This window comes from Blennius ocellaris (assembly GCF_963422515.1).
Source record: "Blennius ocellaris genome assembly, chromosome: 8".
Taxonomy (NCBI): domain Eukaryota; kingdom Metazoa; phylum Chordata; class Actinopteri; order Blenniiformes; family Blenniidae; genus Blennius; species Blennius ocellaris.
The window spans coordinates 18,453,712-18,475,070 of record NC_137657.1 but is presented as its reverse complement, the minus strand read 5'-3'; the positions used below and the strand labels follow the sequence as shown (position 1 = coordinate 18,475,070).

General features: G+C 39.5%; 1 protein-coding gene across 2 annotated transcripts in view; it reads left to right on the top strand.

Annotated features, from left to right (window-relative positions):
- LOC308133495 (RNA-binding motif, single-stranded-interacting protein 3-like) overlaps positions 1-21,359 on the top strand; it is a 121,280-nt gene that overhangs the window by 78,499 nt on the left and 21,422 nt on the right. For both annotated transcript variants that reach the window (XM_080500891.1, XM_080500890.1), the window contains exons 5-8: positions 4,822-4,979; positions 5,978-6,057; positions 16,907-17,013; positions 20,582-20,625. In XM_080500891.1, the coding sequence (XP_080357017.1) occupies positions 4,822-4,979; positions 5,978-6,057; positions 16,907-17,013; positions 20,582-20,625 (389 nt within the window). The remainder of the gene's footprint in view (positions 1-4,821; positions 4,980-5,977; positions 6,058-16,906; positions 17,014-20,581; positions 20,626-21,359) is intronic.

Here is a 21,359-nt window from a genome sequence, read left to right as displayed (position 1 = left end):
CTTGCAACCAAATACCGCTTTCTGTGCTTTGCCTCGTTCACTTACAATGCATGTAACCAGGATGACAGCAGAAGCATCTGAATGCCACTACTTCTATGATTATAGGAACTGACCAGAAACTAAGTGATGAACTAATCTGTATCCAGAGTTGATTTCACCAAGCCTCGAGTCGCCATGAAGATGGAGAAAAGCGTATATCTCCATGGCTAATGAAACCCCGGGGATGTCAGGGTTTAGGGTTCATAAAGTATTTATGGTATGTTCATTAAGTATTGATTAAGCCGTTAGAGAGCGTTTAGACACCCAGACAATCATTATGAAAGATTAGAACTTGGCTTGAGGAAGAGGAAGGGATGAAGAAATAGAAAGAAGTGGCCGTGAGAAATAGATGGAAATGAAAGAAAATAAAGATGAGGGGAGTGCAAGGAGGAAAACTTGAGGCAGATGAGAAATAGTAAGCAGGCAAGAACGATGGGAAAAGAATGAGAAGGGAGAAGGGGGGCGCTGCTCTTTAATTATTAATTAGGCATTCAGATAGTGTTTTAGACAGCAAGGCTACCATTATAGAAGATTATGTTTTAATCTCATGGAGGAGGGTCGAATAGCAAGTAGTGGAAAGTGGAATGGGGCGAACTTTACATTGGTGGAGGGCAAAATGTAGAACGGATGTGGGCTAAGAAAGGGCAAAAGAGACAGAAGAATAGATGGATTAAAAGAGGAAATGAGCAGGATTATATAGAAGCTGGAAAAGGTTAGAGGAAGGAGTTGATGTCCAATGAATAGAAACTGTTTTTTCTAACCACGCACTGCTGCTCTATTCAAGCGTTTTGTCATTTGTTTTCTGATCTTTTGTCTTCCTCTCTGTTAGTGTAATTCTCCATTGTCCCACCTAAGTCCAGGGCTTGCTTGCACCTGTTGGCATTATCGAAGGCTCCACTTTCTGTTGTGGCGTTTTGCTGTTACAAGCAGGATCGTGAAGAATTGCACTATTCAACTATTAATTCATCTTATATTCACGTGGGCCCACGTGCACACTGAGGTGGCATTTTTCACTGGTATTTAACCGTTGGTTTGCCCTCGCGTTACCCTCCAGCATTTCAGCAGGTGTTGTTGCATTGTGGAGTAAGCAGGAAGTAACATGATAAGAGGGACAAACCTGCTATAATGATGCAGCAATGAGGTTTAATGGGGCTGAAAACGCAGGCTGACTGGCTGGCAGGCCGTCAGGCTACACAGTCAGGGAGAGGCACAGTTGGTGTGAAGCTGTTTCCAGCTCATGACAGATGTTACAAAGAGAGAAGGAGTGAGACTGAGAGACAAAGGGAGAGAGGGGGACAGAGAGAGAGAGAGAGAGAGAGAGAGAGAGAGAAGTGAGTCATTTGCAACATGCAGAGTGAGAGATTACTCTGAAGTAACTTTGTGCAAACAGCAACTTTAAGCAAAGTCAAGTAGAGTTCATTCACATGTGGGTGTTCTGAAGCACTTCGGCTCATTTCTCAGTCGGGCTGCGAGTAAACTCAAACTGTGTTGAGAGATGCTCTGGTGAGATGCGATTTGATTTCAGTAACCCAGCTCAGTGCCCGTGTTGATTCTGTACCAATCTCGCTCTTGATTTCCCTGGATTGAGACAATACAGACAACACAAAGAAAACAAGGCATTTTTCAGTCAGGGACAAGAACAAGACAGGATAGATGATCAGCAGCTGGAGCAGCAGTGGAGAGGTTATGGCATTTCTCTTGTTTGTACAAATCGGAATTCATTGCCCTTGTTACAGTCACTGCAAACACCACGGAAAATGTGAGCAGAAACTAAACAGCTGACCCACTTTTTAGCTGAGAATGGGGAAACCGCTGTGAGATCTTGTTTAAGACATGTCGCCTTTGGATGGGATTAGTTTTCAACCATATTGACCACTGGAAGAGGAAATATTCATCAAAAGTTTTGAAACATTTAATCTTTCTTGGCTTTCAAACAGATACAGACTGATTCTGTCACTGTTGCTGCAGCCATGGTGTAACTCATGGGATCGAGTCGGGAGCTAATTTCTTTGAATGGTGTAAAGTCACAGGCTTTAAAACAGTAGGACAATGACAATAAATGCACTTGGATTTCTCCAGTAATTTCTCCAGTGGATACTTGTAACTGGATGTGCAGTAGTACATTTTCTTCTTTAACCTTATTAGCTTTAGACAACGATTCACTGCTGATTCTTCTCTTGGGTGCTTACATTTTTACCAGCCTTTAGCCTCTCTTTCTTACTGTAAAAGATTCTCTCAGTGGTGTAGAAATTCCCGGTATAACAAAGAGCCATCCACGGTGGTGAAACCTATTACCTTTAAACCATTCTCACTGATAAAAAATACCATAGTCATTTTTAATTTAAAGATTCAACATATCAATCCCTGGAAATGTTATGGTTTTATTATATAGGTTTGTATATTTCTAAGTGTATTGAAGGGTGAAGATGTTCTGTAGGTTAAACCAATCAATCAATATTTTTTTCATAGCTATATTAAAATAATTATCAGGTGCCCGAGACCATAGCTTGAAATGTTTAAGTTGTATCCATTTTTTGTTCCCATTGTTAGATTTATATATAAATTTCCTTTATGAAAATAAGGGGCACAAGGAGGCTGATAATCATTTAAAGCATATCACATAATAAACTTTCCATTTCCAACGCAGATTTGAATTTTGTCCCACATCACTGCCACTGAAAATACACTGGAGGAGCACGTTCGGTCAGAAAAACCTGTTTAGATGTTCATGTCCATAACCAGACTCTTGTAAGACAAACTTCAAACACTAATGCTATCATGTAAGGATTTTAATAAGCTGTGTCGCTAAGCTGTGATTTACCTATGTCCAAAGCAAACAGAAGTCTGAGTACAGTGACTTAACTATTGGAGGGGGGCCTGTGAAAAGAGGCTAAGGCCAATTCCACAGCTTTTACATACTACAGCTTTGATGTTATTGCTTCGTTCAGTAAGTGCTTGCGTAAAAGCGGGCGCCCACAAGCATGTGCTGAAAGATTACGTCCGAAGCCAGTTGTCACTTTCTGGGAAGACAAGCACTCTCTATCTCAGACAGTCTGCCAAAGGAAAATCCTTGCTGACTAAAAGAGATACTCAGAGTTGGGGGGGGGGGGGGGGTCACAGTCCACCAGCCTTGGAACTCTCACTCTACAAGCATCTCTGGAGCATGCAAAGGAAAATCCACCATGCATAATGGAAATATTTAGGTTTGAGACGAGTCCCACAGGGCAGATTTTTATTTTTTTATTTTTTTGCCACAAAGACCCACAGAAATGTACGTATATTGTTTTTCCCTCGTGGCACTCGTTTCAAACAAACATCATATGTGGGCAGTATATCACAAACTCTATACTACAGTTGAAGTACTTTATTTCTCATGAGAAGAGTGGACACAAAGAGATGAAAAGTGGCAACGGTTGCAGTTTATTACGACCATATTTTTGGGGGCACACTTTGGGCACCAATCATTGATCCATCTTCTACACCTGCTTCATTCTGAGTAGGTTTGCAGGGAGCTGGGGCCAATCACAGCTACATGAGGGAAAGACAATGTATACCCTCAGCAGATCAACAATTGATTGCAGGGTTAACAGAGAGTCAAGCACAATCACCAACACACAAATTCACTCCTACGACAAATTTAGAGATGCCTGCTCGCAAGAATGTTTTTTCGATTGTGGAAAGTAAGAGTTTCCAGAAGAAGAGCTGTCAGACACAGAGAGAGCATGCAAACTCCACTTGTGTAAAGCTGCTCCTGCAGCTACTGAACACGAGAATGTGCAAAGAATTGCCATACAAATGAGCATTATTCCATTGCAGAGGGGAGAAACCACTATAAACTCTTTTTTAAACATCACAGCATTATTTATAGTCTCAACTCAAGCACTCTGGGAAACCTGGTAACCAGACAGATTTCAGCATTAGGAATAAAAGGCTTGAAATCCTGTTGTTTTAATTTATAGAACATGCATTTCACCTGGCTTTTTCCCCCTCTGTAGTACATTTCTGTAAAAGAGGGCACCTCCGCCCAACCCTTCCCCGCATCCAGGCCTTTTTAATTTGCAAACAGCACACACAGGCTTTGGTCTCCTGTGGAGTATCATTTCAATGGAGTGCTGCCAAACAGAGCAAAAATAATTGAAGTATACTAGTCTAACTACTGAGAGTCGCACAAGAAGGAGGTTCCCTCATTCCTGTGGAAGAATTTAATGCAACCCTGTTAACATCTTTGAATCCAGAGGGGGTTTCCTCATTGCTTCAGGGGTTGTAAGCATGAAGCCAGTACGCTGGCTTTTCACTGAAATGTTTATTTCTCTTTAGAGGAGCATTCGTGTCTTGAGTTAAATTCACAGATATTTTTGCTGTGGGATATTCAGTCATAAATATGGAACAAAACAACTTCACCTTTAATGCATTTACTACAGCAAAACCATCTTGTAGTGAATGGTGACAGCCAAGTCTTTTCTGTTAAGCTTGTTTTTTGTTTTAGAATTTTACACATGAAGGCAACTGAGGTTTTGCTTCACAAACAGACATTGCCTTGCCTCAAATTATTATTCTTCACCTTCAGTATGTATGACTATTCAGTCATCTTTCCAAGAACATTTGCGTGAATACTATGAATTGTACAACTTTTCTTCACACAAAACCATTGATATCACCATTTCAGAACTGCAATCTGATGTATTGCTAAACTCTCTCAAATTAGAACATATCTAATCATCTCTAATCGTATCTAACCCTTTTCAGCTCATTATTGCTTCTTCTACTACTGTCGTTCAACAGCAGCAGGAACAGGACCCCACCAACCTTTACATATCCAACCTGCCCGTGTCCATGGACGAGCAGGAGCTGGAGAACATGCTGAAGCCTTTCGGTCATGTCATTTCCACACGGATACTGAGGGACGCCAATGGCCTAAGCAGGGGAGTCGGCTTTGCCAGGTACACTTGCAGAGACAAATACCTACTTAACTTTAATTTTACTTAGGAATGTTTTCATAGTTCAGTTTCTCAGGGTTCCATTTTGACTAACAGCTTTGGTTTTCTATTTCGAGAGAAGCTTTGGCTCATTAAAACAACTTTCTTGTGATAAGCAATAATACGACTAATAATTTTCCCTTCCTTTATTTGCAAAGCAACACAGATGTAAAATTATGAAACTATGACCCACATTCTTGTTTCAGGATATTGTTTTGCCAACATTACCTGATTTGTCTCTCTGCCTATTATGAATGAAGGAATTTGGGCTCTAATAACACAACTCCACATTGCTCTGCCCTTGGCCCCTTCATCTTTTGTACGTGTCTATGGTCTCAGGTACAGCGTAGTGTGCCAGTGATTAAAATGCAACCGGGCCTCCATTCACCGGGTCACTGACTATATGAAGAAAGCCCAAGACCCACGCAGACACACACATGCTCACATACAGTCTCAGCCACTGTGTTTCTTGTCTACATACACCCGTTACACACACATTTGCACACTGGCTTTTGCTTGCCAAGCAGGCAATTAGTCATTGAGCTGCGATTGGGTGAGCAGAGCTGAGTAGGGGCAGACAAAGAGGACATGACACACAACAGATCAAACTGAATGGAGCTTTTAAACTGCGACAAAGGAGAGGAAACCCCATTGAAAACACTGACACATAAACACACACACACACACACACACACACACACACACACACACACACACACACACACACACACACACACACACACACACACACACACACACACACACACACACACACACACACACACACACCCCTACCTCAGGCACTTTGCTCAAACAGTCAAGTACAGATGTATAAACAGACATGTATTTATTACTTGTATAGCAAATGGTCATTCAAACTGTACTTTTAGTTTAGCAAACTGGGTTTTGTTTGTTTGTGCAGGATTGTACTCAATCATCACCTGTTTTTGCTCTTCTTCTAGGATGGAGTCAACAGAGAAATGTGACGTGGTGATTCAAAATTTCAATGGGAAATTTTTGAAAACCCCCCCAGGCATGACAGGTAGGTGACTATCTCAGTTGATGTCACCTGCTTTATCACATGACATTATCCATACAAAACACGGTTTGCTTTGCAATTTAATTAAGAACATAACTCATTTATTTTCATTTTTTCTGAATTGAGGCTTGCGCCTCATCTTTCTTCCATAGTACTTTATTAGATGTTAAAAGAAACAACCTTGGTTTCAGGCTTGTGGGTGCTCTGTGTAATGTCAAACCGCGACATCTGGAAAGATTACCTTCTGTTTTCTTAAGGACATCCTCATTTTATTTGATTTATGAAGACTTTTCCACTTTTCTTTCTGAATGAATCACATGTTTGTTCTATTGCAGTCATGCAATGGGTAGGTCAGTCTATTAGTCTCACAATATTTGTTAGCTTTCAAAGTGCTGCAGTGCATCGTTTTTACAATATTTTCTATGTCTGTCTCGCTCTGTCTCTCTCTCTCTCTCAGTCTTTCTCTGTTTCTCAGCTTCACGTTTAGTCGATCAGAGAAATTCTTTCTGTAACAGTACAAAACAGAGATTGAGCCATGCATGAATTATGTGTGTGAACAAAGGCAGATGTCCCGCTCCTGCAAATAGTCTCTGACTGGACACCCCCCATAAATAAACACACAAAAAAAAAAGTCTTAGAAATGAGTAGGGAAACTTGAGATAAAGACGATGGAGAGATGGCTGTGGAAGCAAAGGAGTATGAGGGACTAGGAGGGGGTCATGTTAAGGTTGTCCGTATCATAAAGGCTTTTTTTCTTTGTGTGTCTTTAATTAATCAAAAATGCTTGATATCTGCTTCACAATTTGATGATTTTATAATATGGGTGAATTTGGCCCAAAGAGCATGAAATCCTCTCAGATCTACTGTGGTTAGATTTTACATGTTGACTGACATAGCTCTGATCATCTGTGTTTGCAGGTGCTTATGGTAACTGTTTTTAATGAGAGATATTGGCAAATCCAGATTTAATAAATATGGTACCTTTATCCATGCAAGTTCTCTACAACAACAACAACAACAGTAATAATAATAATATCTGAACAACTTTATGAAGGTAGTAATTCTTTGTCTACATTTCTTTAGGCTGCTCCTTAAAGGCCAAATGTAGACATTTAATGCGGTTCCCATGACAATAATTCAATTAAATTCAATATAATTATATAGCGCAAAATACAAAACGGCCATCTCCAGACACTTTTCCAGAGAAAACCCCAAATGTACTCCTGCTTTCTGTTCCCATCATGTTGTTGACCCCCATATTCAAAGACATGAGTTGTCGTCTCGTTTGCATGTCGATTTTGTTCTTCTCTGTTCATGTGTGTCGACGGTCAATTGTTCTGAGCTCACATATGTGTGAAATTGAGAGTTTGAAGCCCTCTCTGTATTATAGCACTCTCCCACACTAACACATACACACACACACACTCGGTGCTTAGCCGCTTAGCACATGAAGACAAAATGTGATCCTCCACAGCCAACAAGTTCTGCTGATTTATGTCACTGGTCTTCTTTGTCACTGACAGTCTGTGGCATTTCCATGGCTGGTGCTGTGACATTTAGACAGGGCTTTGTGCCTCATCTTGTTGTTAGGCCCCTTATTTACATTTATGTCTTAAACTGTCGAAGAAGAAAAATGCAAAGATTGAGCCCTGCAAGCTGGTATGATGTCATGTTACTGTATCTGTGCATGTCATTGAATAATGTGTGCTTACGTCTTTGTCTGTTGAATCTATCCATATGGTGTCAAGAACTGTCCATCCAGACTGATGTATTGACCCACAACAGTCATTTTAACTCTCTATACTCAGGTTGGATGCTCACATTGATCATGTGACCACAGCTTCCATTAGTCCTCATTAACTCAGGTCCATTGATCTGGAGCTTTCCCGCTTTTCCGGCTCTGATTTGTTCATAGAGAGAGAATATCTAGGTTAGACAAACATTTAGCGTTCTGCTTTTCACATTTTATTGAGACAGTAATTGAAATGACCTGGTTGTAACAATGCATTCATTGTAAACCATCCCAAACGTATTCAGGACATTGACTGCACAGCTTCCAATGATTGTGAGTTTTTAGAGTAAAATGTATTATAAATGTCATTATGACACTTACAATACACTGGAAACGCTTATCAATTTTAGTAAGTGGAGTCGTCCAGCCTGATGTGTACATAGAAAGAGTCAGTGCACTAGTGGGAAGATGTTACTGTCACATAAAAAGAGCATGCATGCTCCTGTGTTGGCGTGACTCTCTAGTCTTAACATGATATTGAATCTTATTCTGGATGACAGATTGAAACAATCAGCCCATGGAAAAGAAAACTGAAAAGGAATAAATGTTGCCTAAACAGATAAAATCAGTGATGAATGGCATTTCTTTTGATCTCATGCATCAGAGTGCTATTGTCAAATGGATTGCTTGAATTATTGACCCTCTGATCAATCACATTAGTTGCTGGTAATTCATTTTATCTTTTATAATTTTTTTTATGTTAGTTTTCATTTTTTTTTATTCTTGTAGGTCTTTTGTTCCCTCCAACCTTTCTGTTGTATGGATGAACCCTTCGGCTCCTTTAATCTTCAGTTGGCACTCTCTCTTTTTGCTTTTTACTGTAATTGTTTCAATCATCACCTTCGTCTTACCCAACTTTAACAGTAAGACGGAGGACAACCATGAAGAGGACAAATCCCATTAGTAGTTTCTGTAGTAATCTGGAGGCTTTTAACATGCACTGCTCTTTAAATTTCTGTTAAGACCGCCTTCAGTGGAAGAGCAGTTCAATTATTTCATAAATTGAGTTCATGTGACGTTTCTGATATTAAAGGAAAACTTGGAAGATGCTACCATTAAGAATAGAGGGTGTGTGAGTTGGTGGTGGCAATGCGCTATCTGACTTAGTGTGGAATCTGAAAGCATTTTGTTTTTGAGGCACCAAGCTAGTCAAAGTGATCCTGTCATGGTTTGAATGTAACAAAGATTTAGTTCTATCACTGCATCATTCAGGAAGTTACAACAGTTACACTATTAAGTAATTATGTCTTTGCACCAATGCACTTTCCGCCCAGTTGACTCCCAGTCTCCATTTGCACTGCTTCATACTATTGAACTTTTCAATCCTGCTACTGTTCTCTGAGGAGATTCTCAGTGTCATTTTCAAATCATGTATTTTAACTATGACTGAGTGAGAGACGTAGATTAGAAGTCATCCCAGCAAAGTGCAACTATTGTCTGGCCCTCTTTTATTTCTTAGCCTGCATTCCTTGCTATTATTTATCCATTTTGGGGAAAGTGGTTTCTTCCTTTTCACATGTGACATTTGAGCAAATAATCCTCTGGAGTGCTTTCTGTTCTTTCCCAGGGCTCTGAGCTTTTTGATGCATGGTACTTTAAACAGAGAAAGTGAAGATTCAGTCCAGCTCTTGAATTCTTCATTAAGTCACATTTGGGGATTGGATCCTATTTTCTAACTGAACGATTCCCCATGTTGGTCGCTAATGGATTTGATTTCATCTTAAATTAAATCTTACCCTTTTGAAGAAAGGGGGGGGCGGTTACGCATGCTGGATAGTGTCCTCGTATTCACAAAGGGGTTTTTGCTTACATACAGATGGTGCTAAAGGTAAAAAGACGAACATGTTAGATATGGTTTGCTGACTTAACTGGGTGCATCTCATATGACTATTTAGCCCACTTCCATATTTTTCGTTACATTCTCCTTTGTCTCCTGCGTCCCTCTCACCAGAACTGAAATAAATATGTTTGTTTGCTCTGCTGGAGGTTCGACAGTTTCTTTGGTGTCCTGCTGCAGTTTGCAGTACCCCACTGATCCAATGACTGGTAGCAGTGTGTGATCCAGTCCTCACAGTGCAAGCCAGCCACCCTGTTACACATAAACATGTCCTGTCAGTTAAACATGAAATGCCACAGATAGAAAAAATAGCTTTCAGGAAAGCATGGTGCTTCTTGTTTATTTTTACCCATTTCCTTCCACTTGTACACCGACACAGTGCTACCACTTTTTTTTTCCTCGAAGCCTCTTAAAGTCCTCGCGCCGCAGGATGTCAGGGTTTAGTTTTGCCCAAATAATACTAAAATAAAAACAAACACAGAGACAGGGGTGAAACATTGATCCCACAGAGCAGTGACAGTTTGAATGATATAGTAAACTGGTAAAACAATTACTGCAGGCTTGAGCTATTGAGTACAAATTGATAGTCTTCACTGTGTGAACAAATGCATATCTTTGGTCCAGTGTGTTTTTCCCCTCGTACATCAATTGCTCTCCTTTATCATGTAGGTATCTGCAACATCTCAGGTTGTTGGGTATTACTGAATCCGGTTAAACACACATGCATTGACACAGCTGCATAGAGACATGACATATAAATGTAGCTAATGTTTCACAGACTCTTCATCAGAAGAAAAGATTGTGTTTACACAAATACAGAAGAGGTTATCACAGTATCTGAGGTCTGCAAATCTTTTTGTCTGTGTACACATTTTTTTTGTATGGTTCCTCTCCATCATACTTGTCACCTTTTCCTGAGACCCAAGCAATTGTATAAGCAAGGAAGCAGTTTGTTCCAAAACTTAAGCAATGATATTGGAATTTCCTCCACACATAAACACAAGACCCTTCCTAGTAACACTCAGGATGATGTGGAAATTACTGGAATAATGTCTGCTTCAGGCTCCAAAGATTGATTATATGTGTGACTTCTGCAGTGAGCAATAATTTTTTCCTATTTTTGATTTGTATTGAATTTCATGCCATCGACTGCATGCCCTGTTTACTAAAACTTAACATCAATCTGAACTCTCTGGGTATCCAAATATTTCGTTCAGGCCAAATATGTTAATTAAGTTGACTCGCCCAAAAGCGAATCATTTCATGGGGCAGACACAGCTGGGCTGAAATTCATCATAAATTCATCACTTTGTGTTACGCAGCCACAAGAGTGAGAAAGATCGAGGTCAAACTGACAATTAAAAATGTCCTTTTAAAGTATTCTTGTGAAATGCAACTGATTGTAAAAATGTAACAGAGAAAGCAACTTGAATAATGAATGAGGTGTAATTTTGGCAGCTATTACACAGCTAATTATATATATATATATATATATATATATATATATATATATATATATATATATATATATATATATATATATATATATATATATATATATATATATATATATATATATATATATATAACCTGTTCCTGAAAAATGTTGGGTTTGATTACCCTCACTACTCACTATGAATGATCTCCCGTCTTTGATCTGAATCTAAACATGTTCTGATCTCGTTAGACTGCAAATATGTTTTCCTGGTGCATCTTCCATGACTTTCTAATCAAAGTTCCAAACATTTGAGACTAGCAGTTTCCCACCAATCCTGCAGTTGACCTGAACCCTGTTTGGTTAATTCTGGACAAATTGGCAGTTCTTTGAACCCTGCACACCTTACCGATAATTTTTCAGACACTGGAATTAATTATTTCAAATAATTTGAAGATCTTGTCACATCCCTTGCCAGACTCATTGGCAGCTGCAACCTTTTTTCTCTCACAACCTTTTCTGTAATCATGCCAACCTGTTAAAATCTCTGCAACACAACACCCTTCAATGGTTGTCAGAGATTTCAATGCGACAGGCTCCACCTGTCACTGTACTACTTAAAAAGGTTGCTGCTGAATCTAATCTGGAGCCCTGATTCTTTTTCATTTCATTGTGATCATATTGTCATAGGTTTTTCATTTTAAAATATATCAATTTTTAATTTAATGTCACCTCTATAGATGATGTTTAAAAGAGGATCAGGTGAGTGTCCATTATGTTGAAAGATTCTGCAGTAAGCTATTGGTTGTACTTTGCTGTTGTTTACTTCTGTGGCTATACTGACTCTGTGTCGCTTCAGTAAAGCATAAATACCTTCACACACTTTCATTAGCTTCTTTGCATGTTAAAACTCAAGCATAATAGTTGGTGATAACAAAATATGGAGCTCTGTATATGAATTTACATTTTAACCGTTGGTCTTATGATCTTTTTTCAATTAAATTGCAGTTTTGAATGTATGTGTCTGCGTAGGTGTGCTTGAGCATGTAAACACTGGCCCACAGCACTTGGCCAGTGTTTAATGTCTGGAGCCATTTTCACAAGCCTAGTGAAAGAACAACTTGCAGCAGCAATGTTCTGTGGGAATTTGTGGTCATGTAGACTCAAGTTCCTTTCAAGAATAATCAAAAAATCGTCCATCAAGGCTCTATCTTCCCTGCTGCTACACTGCACATATGTAGTGGTTTAAAATTTTGGCACATTTTGTTAAAGCTGATGTTAATATGAGAGATCCCAAGAAAATCAATGGAGGAAAAGCAGAAGTAATGAAGCCTGTCATTCTTTAAAAAGCAGGCTGTGAAAAGAATATAAAAAAAAACATACATCTGCTACTTAGTTTTTTTTTACTTGCTAATTTTAACAATAAAAGACCTCGTTTTCATCCCACACAATCCCAAAAAACACATTTCTTTCTCTCTTTGTGATAAGAGTTGTGAATAAAAATAACCAATTCAATTCAAACCACAGAAGTATCATTTTCATGCAAATACAAAGGACAAAACAATAGCTTCAGATCAGCTGGAGTTTCTGCCGTCTTTGTGTGGTACTTTAGAATAGACACAGACAAGAAAGTGTCCTGACTTTAAACTTGACAAGTTGTCAGCCGTTGACAGTGTGGCTTTCTCTGTCTGTCACACCAGCAAAACATAACGGCAGCAGAACTCAGATGCAACTCTTAAGTTTGTATCGAGAGTGTGTGCCAGTTCTCATGTCACATGTTTTGTTATTTGTTTTTTTTGTTTGTTTTTTTCATCAAGTAGACATTTTAGCTGTTGAAAAACTGGACATGTATCAGTCAAGTAAAGAAAAAATATTTTCTTTTCATGACCCTCATTCACATGACAGACAACTTTTTTCTCGTTATTCTCAAATATGTTATTTTTTCATCTGATCGCTGATAAATTCATTATTATTACTCAGATCTTATTTGAATAATGTATATATGGATTCATTGTCACATCAGCTCATGAAACTCGTATCATATTTGCATCGTAGTCACTATGTAGGATGAGATATGCCAGTTGCAGATGACCTAGGTGAGCATAATTTAAATTGGTGAAGGGCTGTGATTGCATGTGATGCAACTTTGAAGGAAGTTGGCAATTGAATTTGGTGCGATAGTTATTTTAGTGGCCAGCCAAAAAGGAGGATTTTGTTCCAGGTTGTGACTGAATATTAAATAAACAAAAAAAAGGTTCATTACTATTGTTGGCCAAGAGTTTCCCCTTTTTATATTGATGCTAGTTTTTCCTAACCCCCCCCCCCCCAAAAAAAAACATTGCAAAACTAATTTACTTTTAGAAACAAACTTTTGAGACTTCAGATTTTCTAATAAGTTCTCAATATCTTCAATATCATTTGTATCACTCACTTGTAAATATATTAATGAGCCATTCTGTTTCGCCGGCCTGCCTTAGGTGTATCCACTTGACCTCTCAAGGTGTCTGCCGTCTTTATGTTCTTAGCCATGTAAGTGGTGAGGTGGGGCCTTCATAGCACCACATGATTCTGTTTACAATCCTGTTGAATGTTCAATGCTTTTCCTTCTTTGGGCCACTTTATAGTCCATGTACACCCCACAAGAGTTGCAGTTTTAGAGATGTTCTGACCCAGCTGTCAGATTTGCACAAATCACTACACTTGTCCATGTTTCCTGCTTCATACACATCAGCTTTGAGTGCAAAAATGTTCACTGGCTAATTAATATATCAGTTTTGTTCATTGGACCCATTGTTTTAATCCCATGATTTGTTTATTCCCCTCCCAACAAAAGTAACAAATGCTGTTTTATTTTTTTTTATATTTACTTTAAAGCATCATGAAAAATATTGACTGTGTTTAAGTCTCAAATGGAACAAATTATCTCGATGCTCCAACACAAATTACTTTTTACCTAAAGAATGTGAATGCGTGGAGGAACGTGAGTTTAAAACAGAGAGAGCAATTTGAGATTTAAGTGATTGAGAAAGATGAAAAGCAGTGGCAAAGAATTATAACAGAGTCTTGCTTGTCTGGCCTGTTATTTGGATAGAAATCAAGTTAAAGCAGTTTAATGACAAAGTGCCTCTAAATGCACTATAATCACACAGCACTGTGTTTCTTCATCTGCTTACCTTTGGAGTACCCATCCGGGCCCCAGGCAGTCCACAGAGCTCTCATCTCATTCTTTAACTCTGAATGGTTTCCTCCTATGAGGACATCTCTTCTCATTCTTCTCAGTTTACTGAGATGAAGAAACTGTTTTCTTTAAGTAGGCGAGATAATTGCATCGTTTATTTAGGCATTCATCGTGAGTCAGTACCAGCGTGATGATACTGCAATTTGTTCACAGCTTTTTTGTGTGTGTCGTTTAAGAACGTCTTCATTTCTGCGCTACACACAGAGATGAGGATTTGACTTTTTCTGCAGTTGGAAATCACTGCCAGTGAAAGAAAACAAAAGTGCCAGCTAATAGCCTCTTTAAAGGCATATCAATAACCTAAATCATGTCACTGTAGATGTATTTAACTAATATGTGAGAGACAATACATACAAGTTGGGTTCTTAATCAGTTTCATGGTTTGGATGCATCATGATATGAACAGAAGATTTTCAACAGTATTTCTCTTTGAATAGTGCATATTTTATTGCAACATAAGGTATTTTTTTTAATATATATATATATATATATATTTTTTTTTTTTTACTTACCGGTATATATGTTTACTTTATATGTTCTGCATATCATTAATATTGTTAAAATGATTTGATTTCAAATTGAGAAGGGAAACAGAAATGCTCAATACAAAACTCTGGCACTTACACAACTCTGAATGTATAATTTGATTTGATCTATGATATTTAAATGTAGCTATAAATCCATAGAAGCAGACATAATAAATAGTTGCATTTGTGTTGACTGTCTAACTCCAGTTTGTGAATCGTGTGTTTGGGACAGGATTACTGTGCTGTTACTCTTCCTCCATGTTTGGGTTTTATTGTTGTTTCACATCAGCATTGAAGGTACTAACACAGTTGAAGTAGTGTAAAATAGACAGTCAGTGGCAAAATCCTTCCCTTCTCCTTTTCGGTTGTGCTTCTTCTCCAGCAGACACATAACTTAACTATCTCATAATGTGCTGCAAGAAGTCCTGTATCCTGACTCATCTCTGGTTCAAACAGTTAAGTCAGAGCCTCTCCACTAGTGCTCAAAGAGGTGAGACCATGACTACATGGCTGATCCAATCATCAGTGTCGGAAAATACTTACATACACCCACCTATACATACATCCATCTTCTATCCTACTTTGTGAACCTCGAGGGACTGGAGCAAATTATAGATTCATGTCCTGCGCTGGTGTTAATCACTGTACACTTGATTCGTAAGAATGTGTTACAAGTAGTTTTCCTCCCTGGAAAATTCTGTTCAATTTCATTTAGATTGCGGCAATAACAACATCATCATCTAAAGGCCCTTTAGCAGAAATAAAGCAACTATTCCACATGAGCAAGTATAAGTGATGGTGACAGTGAGAAACTCCCATTTAACAAAAACAAACCTGTGCAGAGCCAGGCTCGGAGTTGGACACCGTCTGCTTTTCCGGTTGGGGTTAGAAAAAGAAAGGACAGAGGCAGAGAGCAACAACCAAGCAAGTTGTCTTCAGAAAACAATGTAATTCACCTGCTGCAGACTTGACGGTGGCAGGAGGCACAAATCACAAACTTCCAGATATACAGATACTTTAAGATTTGATGGAACCTGGTGGGTAACAGCTTTTTAAGTTAGGAGCAACAAAGAATATAAAGTTTCTTCTCGATTTCACAGGAACCCATTGAAGAGAAACCAATATTTGAGAGACGCTGCAGCGTTTTGCACATAAAGAATTGTGGGAGGCCATGTACCTTAAAGACTGTGGCAGAAATACTGTTAACCCACTACAAATGTGCACTGAAGTTCTCCCCCAGCAGAAGCATTCCCTCCTTTGATTGTTTTTTTTTTTTCTTCCACAAATCACACCCTGTGCACTCGTTAGTGTTTGTTGAGTCATGCTGAAGCTTGTCTCAAGGACAGAATATAGGTATATGTGTTGTTCATTCTGGATTGTAAATTTCTAAGATTTGCCCATTAAATCTAAAAAGTAACTCTTGGGATAATCTGGCCCAATCGGACTACCTCTTTCCTCTCGAGGAGCCTGTGGAGAATGTACTACAGCCTATTAGACTGAATTTAGAGTTTGGTGAACTTTTGTTACCTGCAGTTAGTTCTGTTTGTAATCAAGCAGTTCTTCTTACTCTGGTCCAGAAAAGAACCATGTTGTCTTTGAAGCAATCACAATTACAATGTATTGCCCAGGGGTCAAACTGTGTGGAGTTATTCAGTGTATTAGGTACGCCTGTTTGGTTTGTCTTTTGAACCACTCTTGCCATGCTCTGATGATTGGCCAGCGGCTTTGTTTCTACGTTCACACAGCAGTTGTAGGAGTTGTAGAGATGGTGCGATAACTGCTGTTGTTTAGATGGCTGGATTAAGGGTGGAAGAGATAAGTGTAAGATCTGAAGTGCTGTTTTCAAGTTCACCTGATTTATGTTATGTTTTTGTTTGAGCCCCTGCATAATACTTCATCTTTAAATCTAATCTTGGAGATTCTTCACCTAATATCTGAAAATTCCACATTCCCTGACTATTTAAAGGATTAATCCATCTTTGTGTTTGTCCTTGTCTCCCTCTCTATATGACTCACTCTGCAGCTCCTGCAGAGCCTTTACTGTGCAAGTTTGCTGATGGAGGCCAGAAGAAAAGGCAGACGCAGGTCAAATATCCCCAGAATGGCCGGCCGTGGACACGGGAAGGAGAGGTGAGGCTTAAAGGCTTATTTAATCATCAGAAATGCAAACCATGAGCATTCAAATGACTATGTTTTCCCATCCAGCCACTGCTGCTTTTACTTTTCTTTAAACACTGAGAAAAAATAAATTGTCAACTGTATTGTCCAATCACTCACTGACAACATAATCCTTTTTATTCTCAATGAAGGAACATTTCTGAGGAAACAAAATGAGTACATTGAATGTACAAAGAGGACATTCAAGGGCACGCAGGAAACATGACTCATAATCTTCATCATATTAAAAATGTAGCTGATGCTCCCTTTAACACTGGCTTCTTTTCCACATTTTACAACAGAGTTGAAAGTCAGAAAAACCTGACAGTGCCTCCTGCGGGGTCATTATCAGCTTTCATATCCAGTAACAAACTGTCAGCTGAGATGTGCTGACAATATGAAAGCAAGCATACATAAAGGTTGTTAAATATGAAATATAAGGTTTCTACAATACCCCATTGCCGAGTTGTGTTTGCTTTTTGTTGAAACTTCCACCCCCAGTCTGTCATCTTCAGACAAAATGAAACCTTGTGCAGAGGAATGAAAGCAGACTGACTGCTGCACAATGCACAGAGTTCAGAAGTTTTTAGTGGCGATACCAAAGCTTCAATTTACAGGAAAGTGAATAATAATGTTGCCACCCACACACGGCGAGATCAGATTTTAACAGTTTCTCAGCTTTCGCCTCACACGGAGGTTGGGAAAGAGCAGGGTGTTGAAGTGGAATGAAATGGAACCAGACTAGAACTGTGCACTGCAACAAGAGGCACCGCAACACAAACAGGATGTCGTTGCGTACAAGTTTGACCTCTGCGTTTAGCTGGCACAGATTGCAGTTTTAACTGTTACGAGAGCAAGCAGCCGCACATCACATCAGCGCTTCCTTCCTTCTCATTGAATGCCCTGGTCTTCGGGATTTTTTTTATTTGGTTTTCATTGCCTTGTTGTCGTCGTTTGTGAGTTGTCAGTTGAGCTCGGAATAAATGACCGGTGCTTTCAGTGAGACTCCTCACACATTTGTCAGTAGCCCAAGTTCTGACAAGCCTCGCTTGGCCCTGAAGCGCCTCTTCAGAGGTTTATGCACTTGTCGGAGCCAGGCCTCAGAGTCTGTGCTGACTAATAGAGACATCTGGCCGTGGAGATGCTTTGAGGTGCTTCACTGCACCCTCACACTCAGTCAAGCAGTCCTAATCTCCCAGAACCCCTCACTCCTAAATGAGTCTGGCCTTGGGACAATGACATGAGCACATGTTACACTCACAATCACTCATATGTCTACCAGTTTCTCAGAGAGTCACACAAGCGGCAACTTGAGTAATGTTGTCAAGGTTTTTTTGTTGGGGTTTTTTTCTGTTTATGAAGGAAAGCTAGAAGGCAAGGTGCAAAAGTGGCCGGCTCGCTGGCTCAATGTCTGGTGCTGCAGGAAACTATTTTAGAGATCAGCTTTTTATTCAAGGTGAAAAGTGGAATTCTTGTATAATCCTTGAATTCTGTTTTGGAGCTGGTATAAAATTCAACCAACATTTGAGGTGATTGAATTAGGCTCTTTGATGTTACCAATACTTATCTATAATTCCTTCACTTCTGCAGTATTTCGGGGGAAACCAAAGATTGTGGTTGAGTTCAACATCAGGGCATACTTTCAACCCATGTGCCAGTTTGGAGCGGAGCCTTGTGTAGAATATAGAACAAGTACAAATGACTTGCACTGGGCTGTAGAAATCATAGGAAGGGCCTGATCAGCAGTAGAGGGGGGAAACAGAGACGGAGAAAAGATTTTGAGCACTGAAACAACCTTGTTTCTTCCAAAAGTTTGTTTTCAATGTCCAAGTGGCAGTCAAGTGGATGAAGATCTCACTCAAAGCTCTAAAAAGTAAAGTACAGTCTAATTCATTTGCACTTGATAGAGAAAGTGAGACAGCGAAGAGACATGCAGTGGGAAAAGTGTCACTCAATGATTAAGGCCCAACTTAAAAGTGACAACATAATATGGTGGAGGAGGGAGAGTGAGGATGCTAAAATACACTTTCAGTTTCTTTTGACACTGATATAATGCGGCTGCAATGTAAAGCCTGATCCTATTAACTTATACTGAGTAGGATAGTTGAAGCTGAGCTCTGTGGCTGCTGCAGACTGATAATAAAATTACACTGTAGTGTCCCCTTGTTGTTTCTTGTGTGATGAAGCAGTAAAAACTATAAGCTGAAAAATTGTTGCTGTGCGGTCTCTCTGTTTCCTTAAAGAAAGTACAGATGTTTGCTTTAACAACAATCACCAAGTGTGTGTACGAGTCGCTTTATAGGAAAAATACACTGGCAAAACGCTACAGTTCTGTGTGGCTCACCGTGAGACCAAAACACATACTTTTTTAGACTATGGTTGCGATGGGGGTCTTGGTTAGAGTTAGTGACTCAACAAACAAACTGCTGGGAATGTGTGCACTTCACACTCTTTTATTTTTCTCCACCCTGTCCATCAATCGATCTTTTATACTGATACTGAGGTTAAAGGCATGTTGCCGCTCTTCCCGCTGGAAGGTGCAGAAGAGGGACACCCATTCCACTGCAAATACAGAGGCAGATGATGTGCCACTTCTTTATATTCTTTTTTTGTTTTTATGTATTGCATTTGATTCCCCCCCCCCCCCCCCACCCCTCATATGTAAGACTCCCTATCCAGTTATCTATATTCAAATTTTCACGGTTTAGTTTGAGGGGAGGCACTGATGGTATTCAAGGTCAACAAATTAACTAAGATCACCCTTACCTGGAGATCTTATTACGTATCGCCACTTAAGTAAGCTGTGCAATTGTCACATTTTTATCTTGCATGTCAGATATTCTATCAGGGAAAACTACATTTGAAAATATGTTATACAATAGGGGGCAGAAGAGAAATATGTAGATCATCATCTTTGTTGTCAGTCAACTAAAATATTGTGAAAAATTTAACTCGTATCTTACTTCATTGTTATATTCCCATTTTCGACGAACACTCACTGCAATACTTGTCTCTCACTTTTTCTGTGGTCATTTTTTTGTTATTATTAAGTGCTTTGAAGAAGACAAGTAGAGTTAACAGTGGCCCTTAAGCTCATACACAGTTACACTGAGTAATTGTATTGAGCAGAAGTGCTTTTAACTGGCTCATTTTTGATTTGGGGACAATTGAGGACGTTACTTCTGTTCTACATTTAGCTCTATGTTATTCGCTTTTGAATAGTTTTGTATTTTTAGTGCATTTTTTTCTCTACTGTTTCTCCTGTCTCAATGTTTTTAGACTAAAGAAAAATGTATTCCATTACTAATCAATATAGATTGTATTGGCGTTCCCCTCCACAGAATACCATTTGGTACAAAAAATGTACCAGTATTCTAAAATCAAATCTGTAAATAACCTCTGTGTGTGTGTGTGTGTGTGTGTGTGTGTGTGTGTGTGTGTGCGTGCGTGCGTGCGTGCGTGCGTGCGTGCGTGCGTGCGTGCGTGCGTGCGTGCGTGCGTGCGTGCGTGCGTGTTTTTCTCCTTTATTCTCTTCTCTCAGAGTGGAATGGCATTGACGTATGATCCCTCAGCAATGCAGAATGGGTAGGTGGAAAAAAATTCACATTTGCAAAAATGTCAATTGTCAATTTAAAACATCTGAAATCTGCAGAATAGTTTTTGTAACATGGAATCCTATCTCAGTATCAGTACCGAGGCCCTCAGAACAGCGACAGTAACACTAGAAAACATGCAAAGATGAACACATCAGCACTTAGCTGCACAAGAGCACTTGCATGCAAATGAGACAGCCACATACACATACCTACACACAACACTCAGGCCACTAACACTCACACACTCATGTATGCCCTATCTTGCTCGAGTGCTCATGCTCACATCCGACTGACGCAGACGAAACATTTATTTATGCACCTATGCATACAAGCTGTCAGACATGCAGGTGTTGATTGGAGACGGGGAAGATGAGCGGTGTTGCAGTGCTGCTGTAAGACTTTCGTCAGCCAGGGCTATCTGCAATGCTCCCAAGCTGAATGCAGAGAGTGTCTGCCTGTTTTAGGGGGAAATTGGAGATGGGTCCTGTCTGCGAGGAATGCTGCTGGTGATGCGATCCCAGGAGATGCTTCCCTCCAGCTCTGTGCCCCCTTCTCCACCTCTTTTGTTTTCATTCCAACCTCTTTGTGTTCTTCCTTTCCCAATAGTCACAAGACAATTTTGAGTCACTTTGTGTGCTTTTCCTTATCTTCAAACCAGTCTTCTCTTTCTTGTCTGACAAAGGTTTTTTTTTCTTTTTTTCCCAACTATATTTGTCTTTTTTT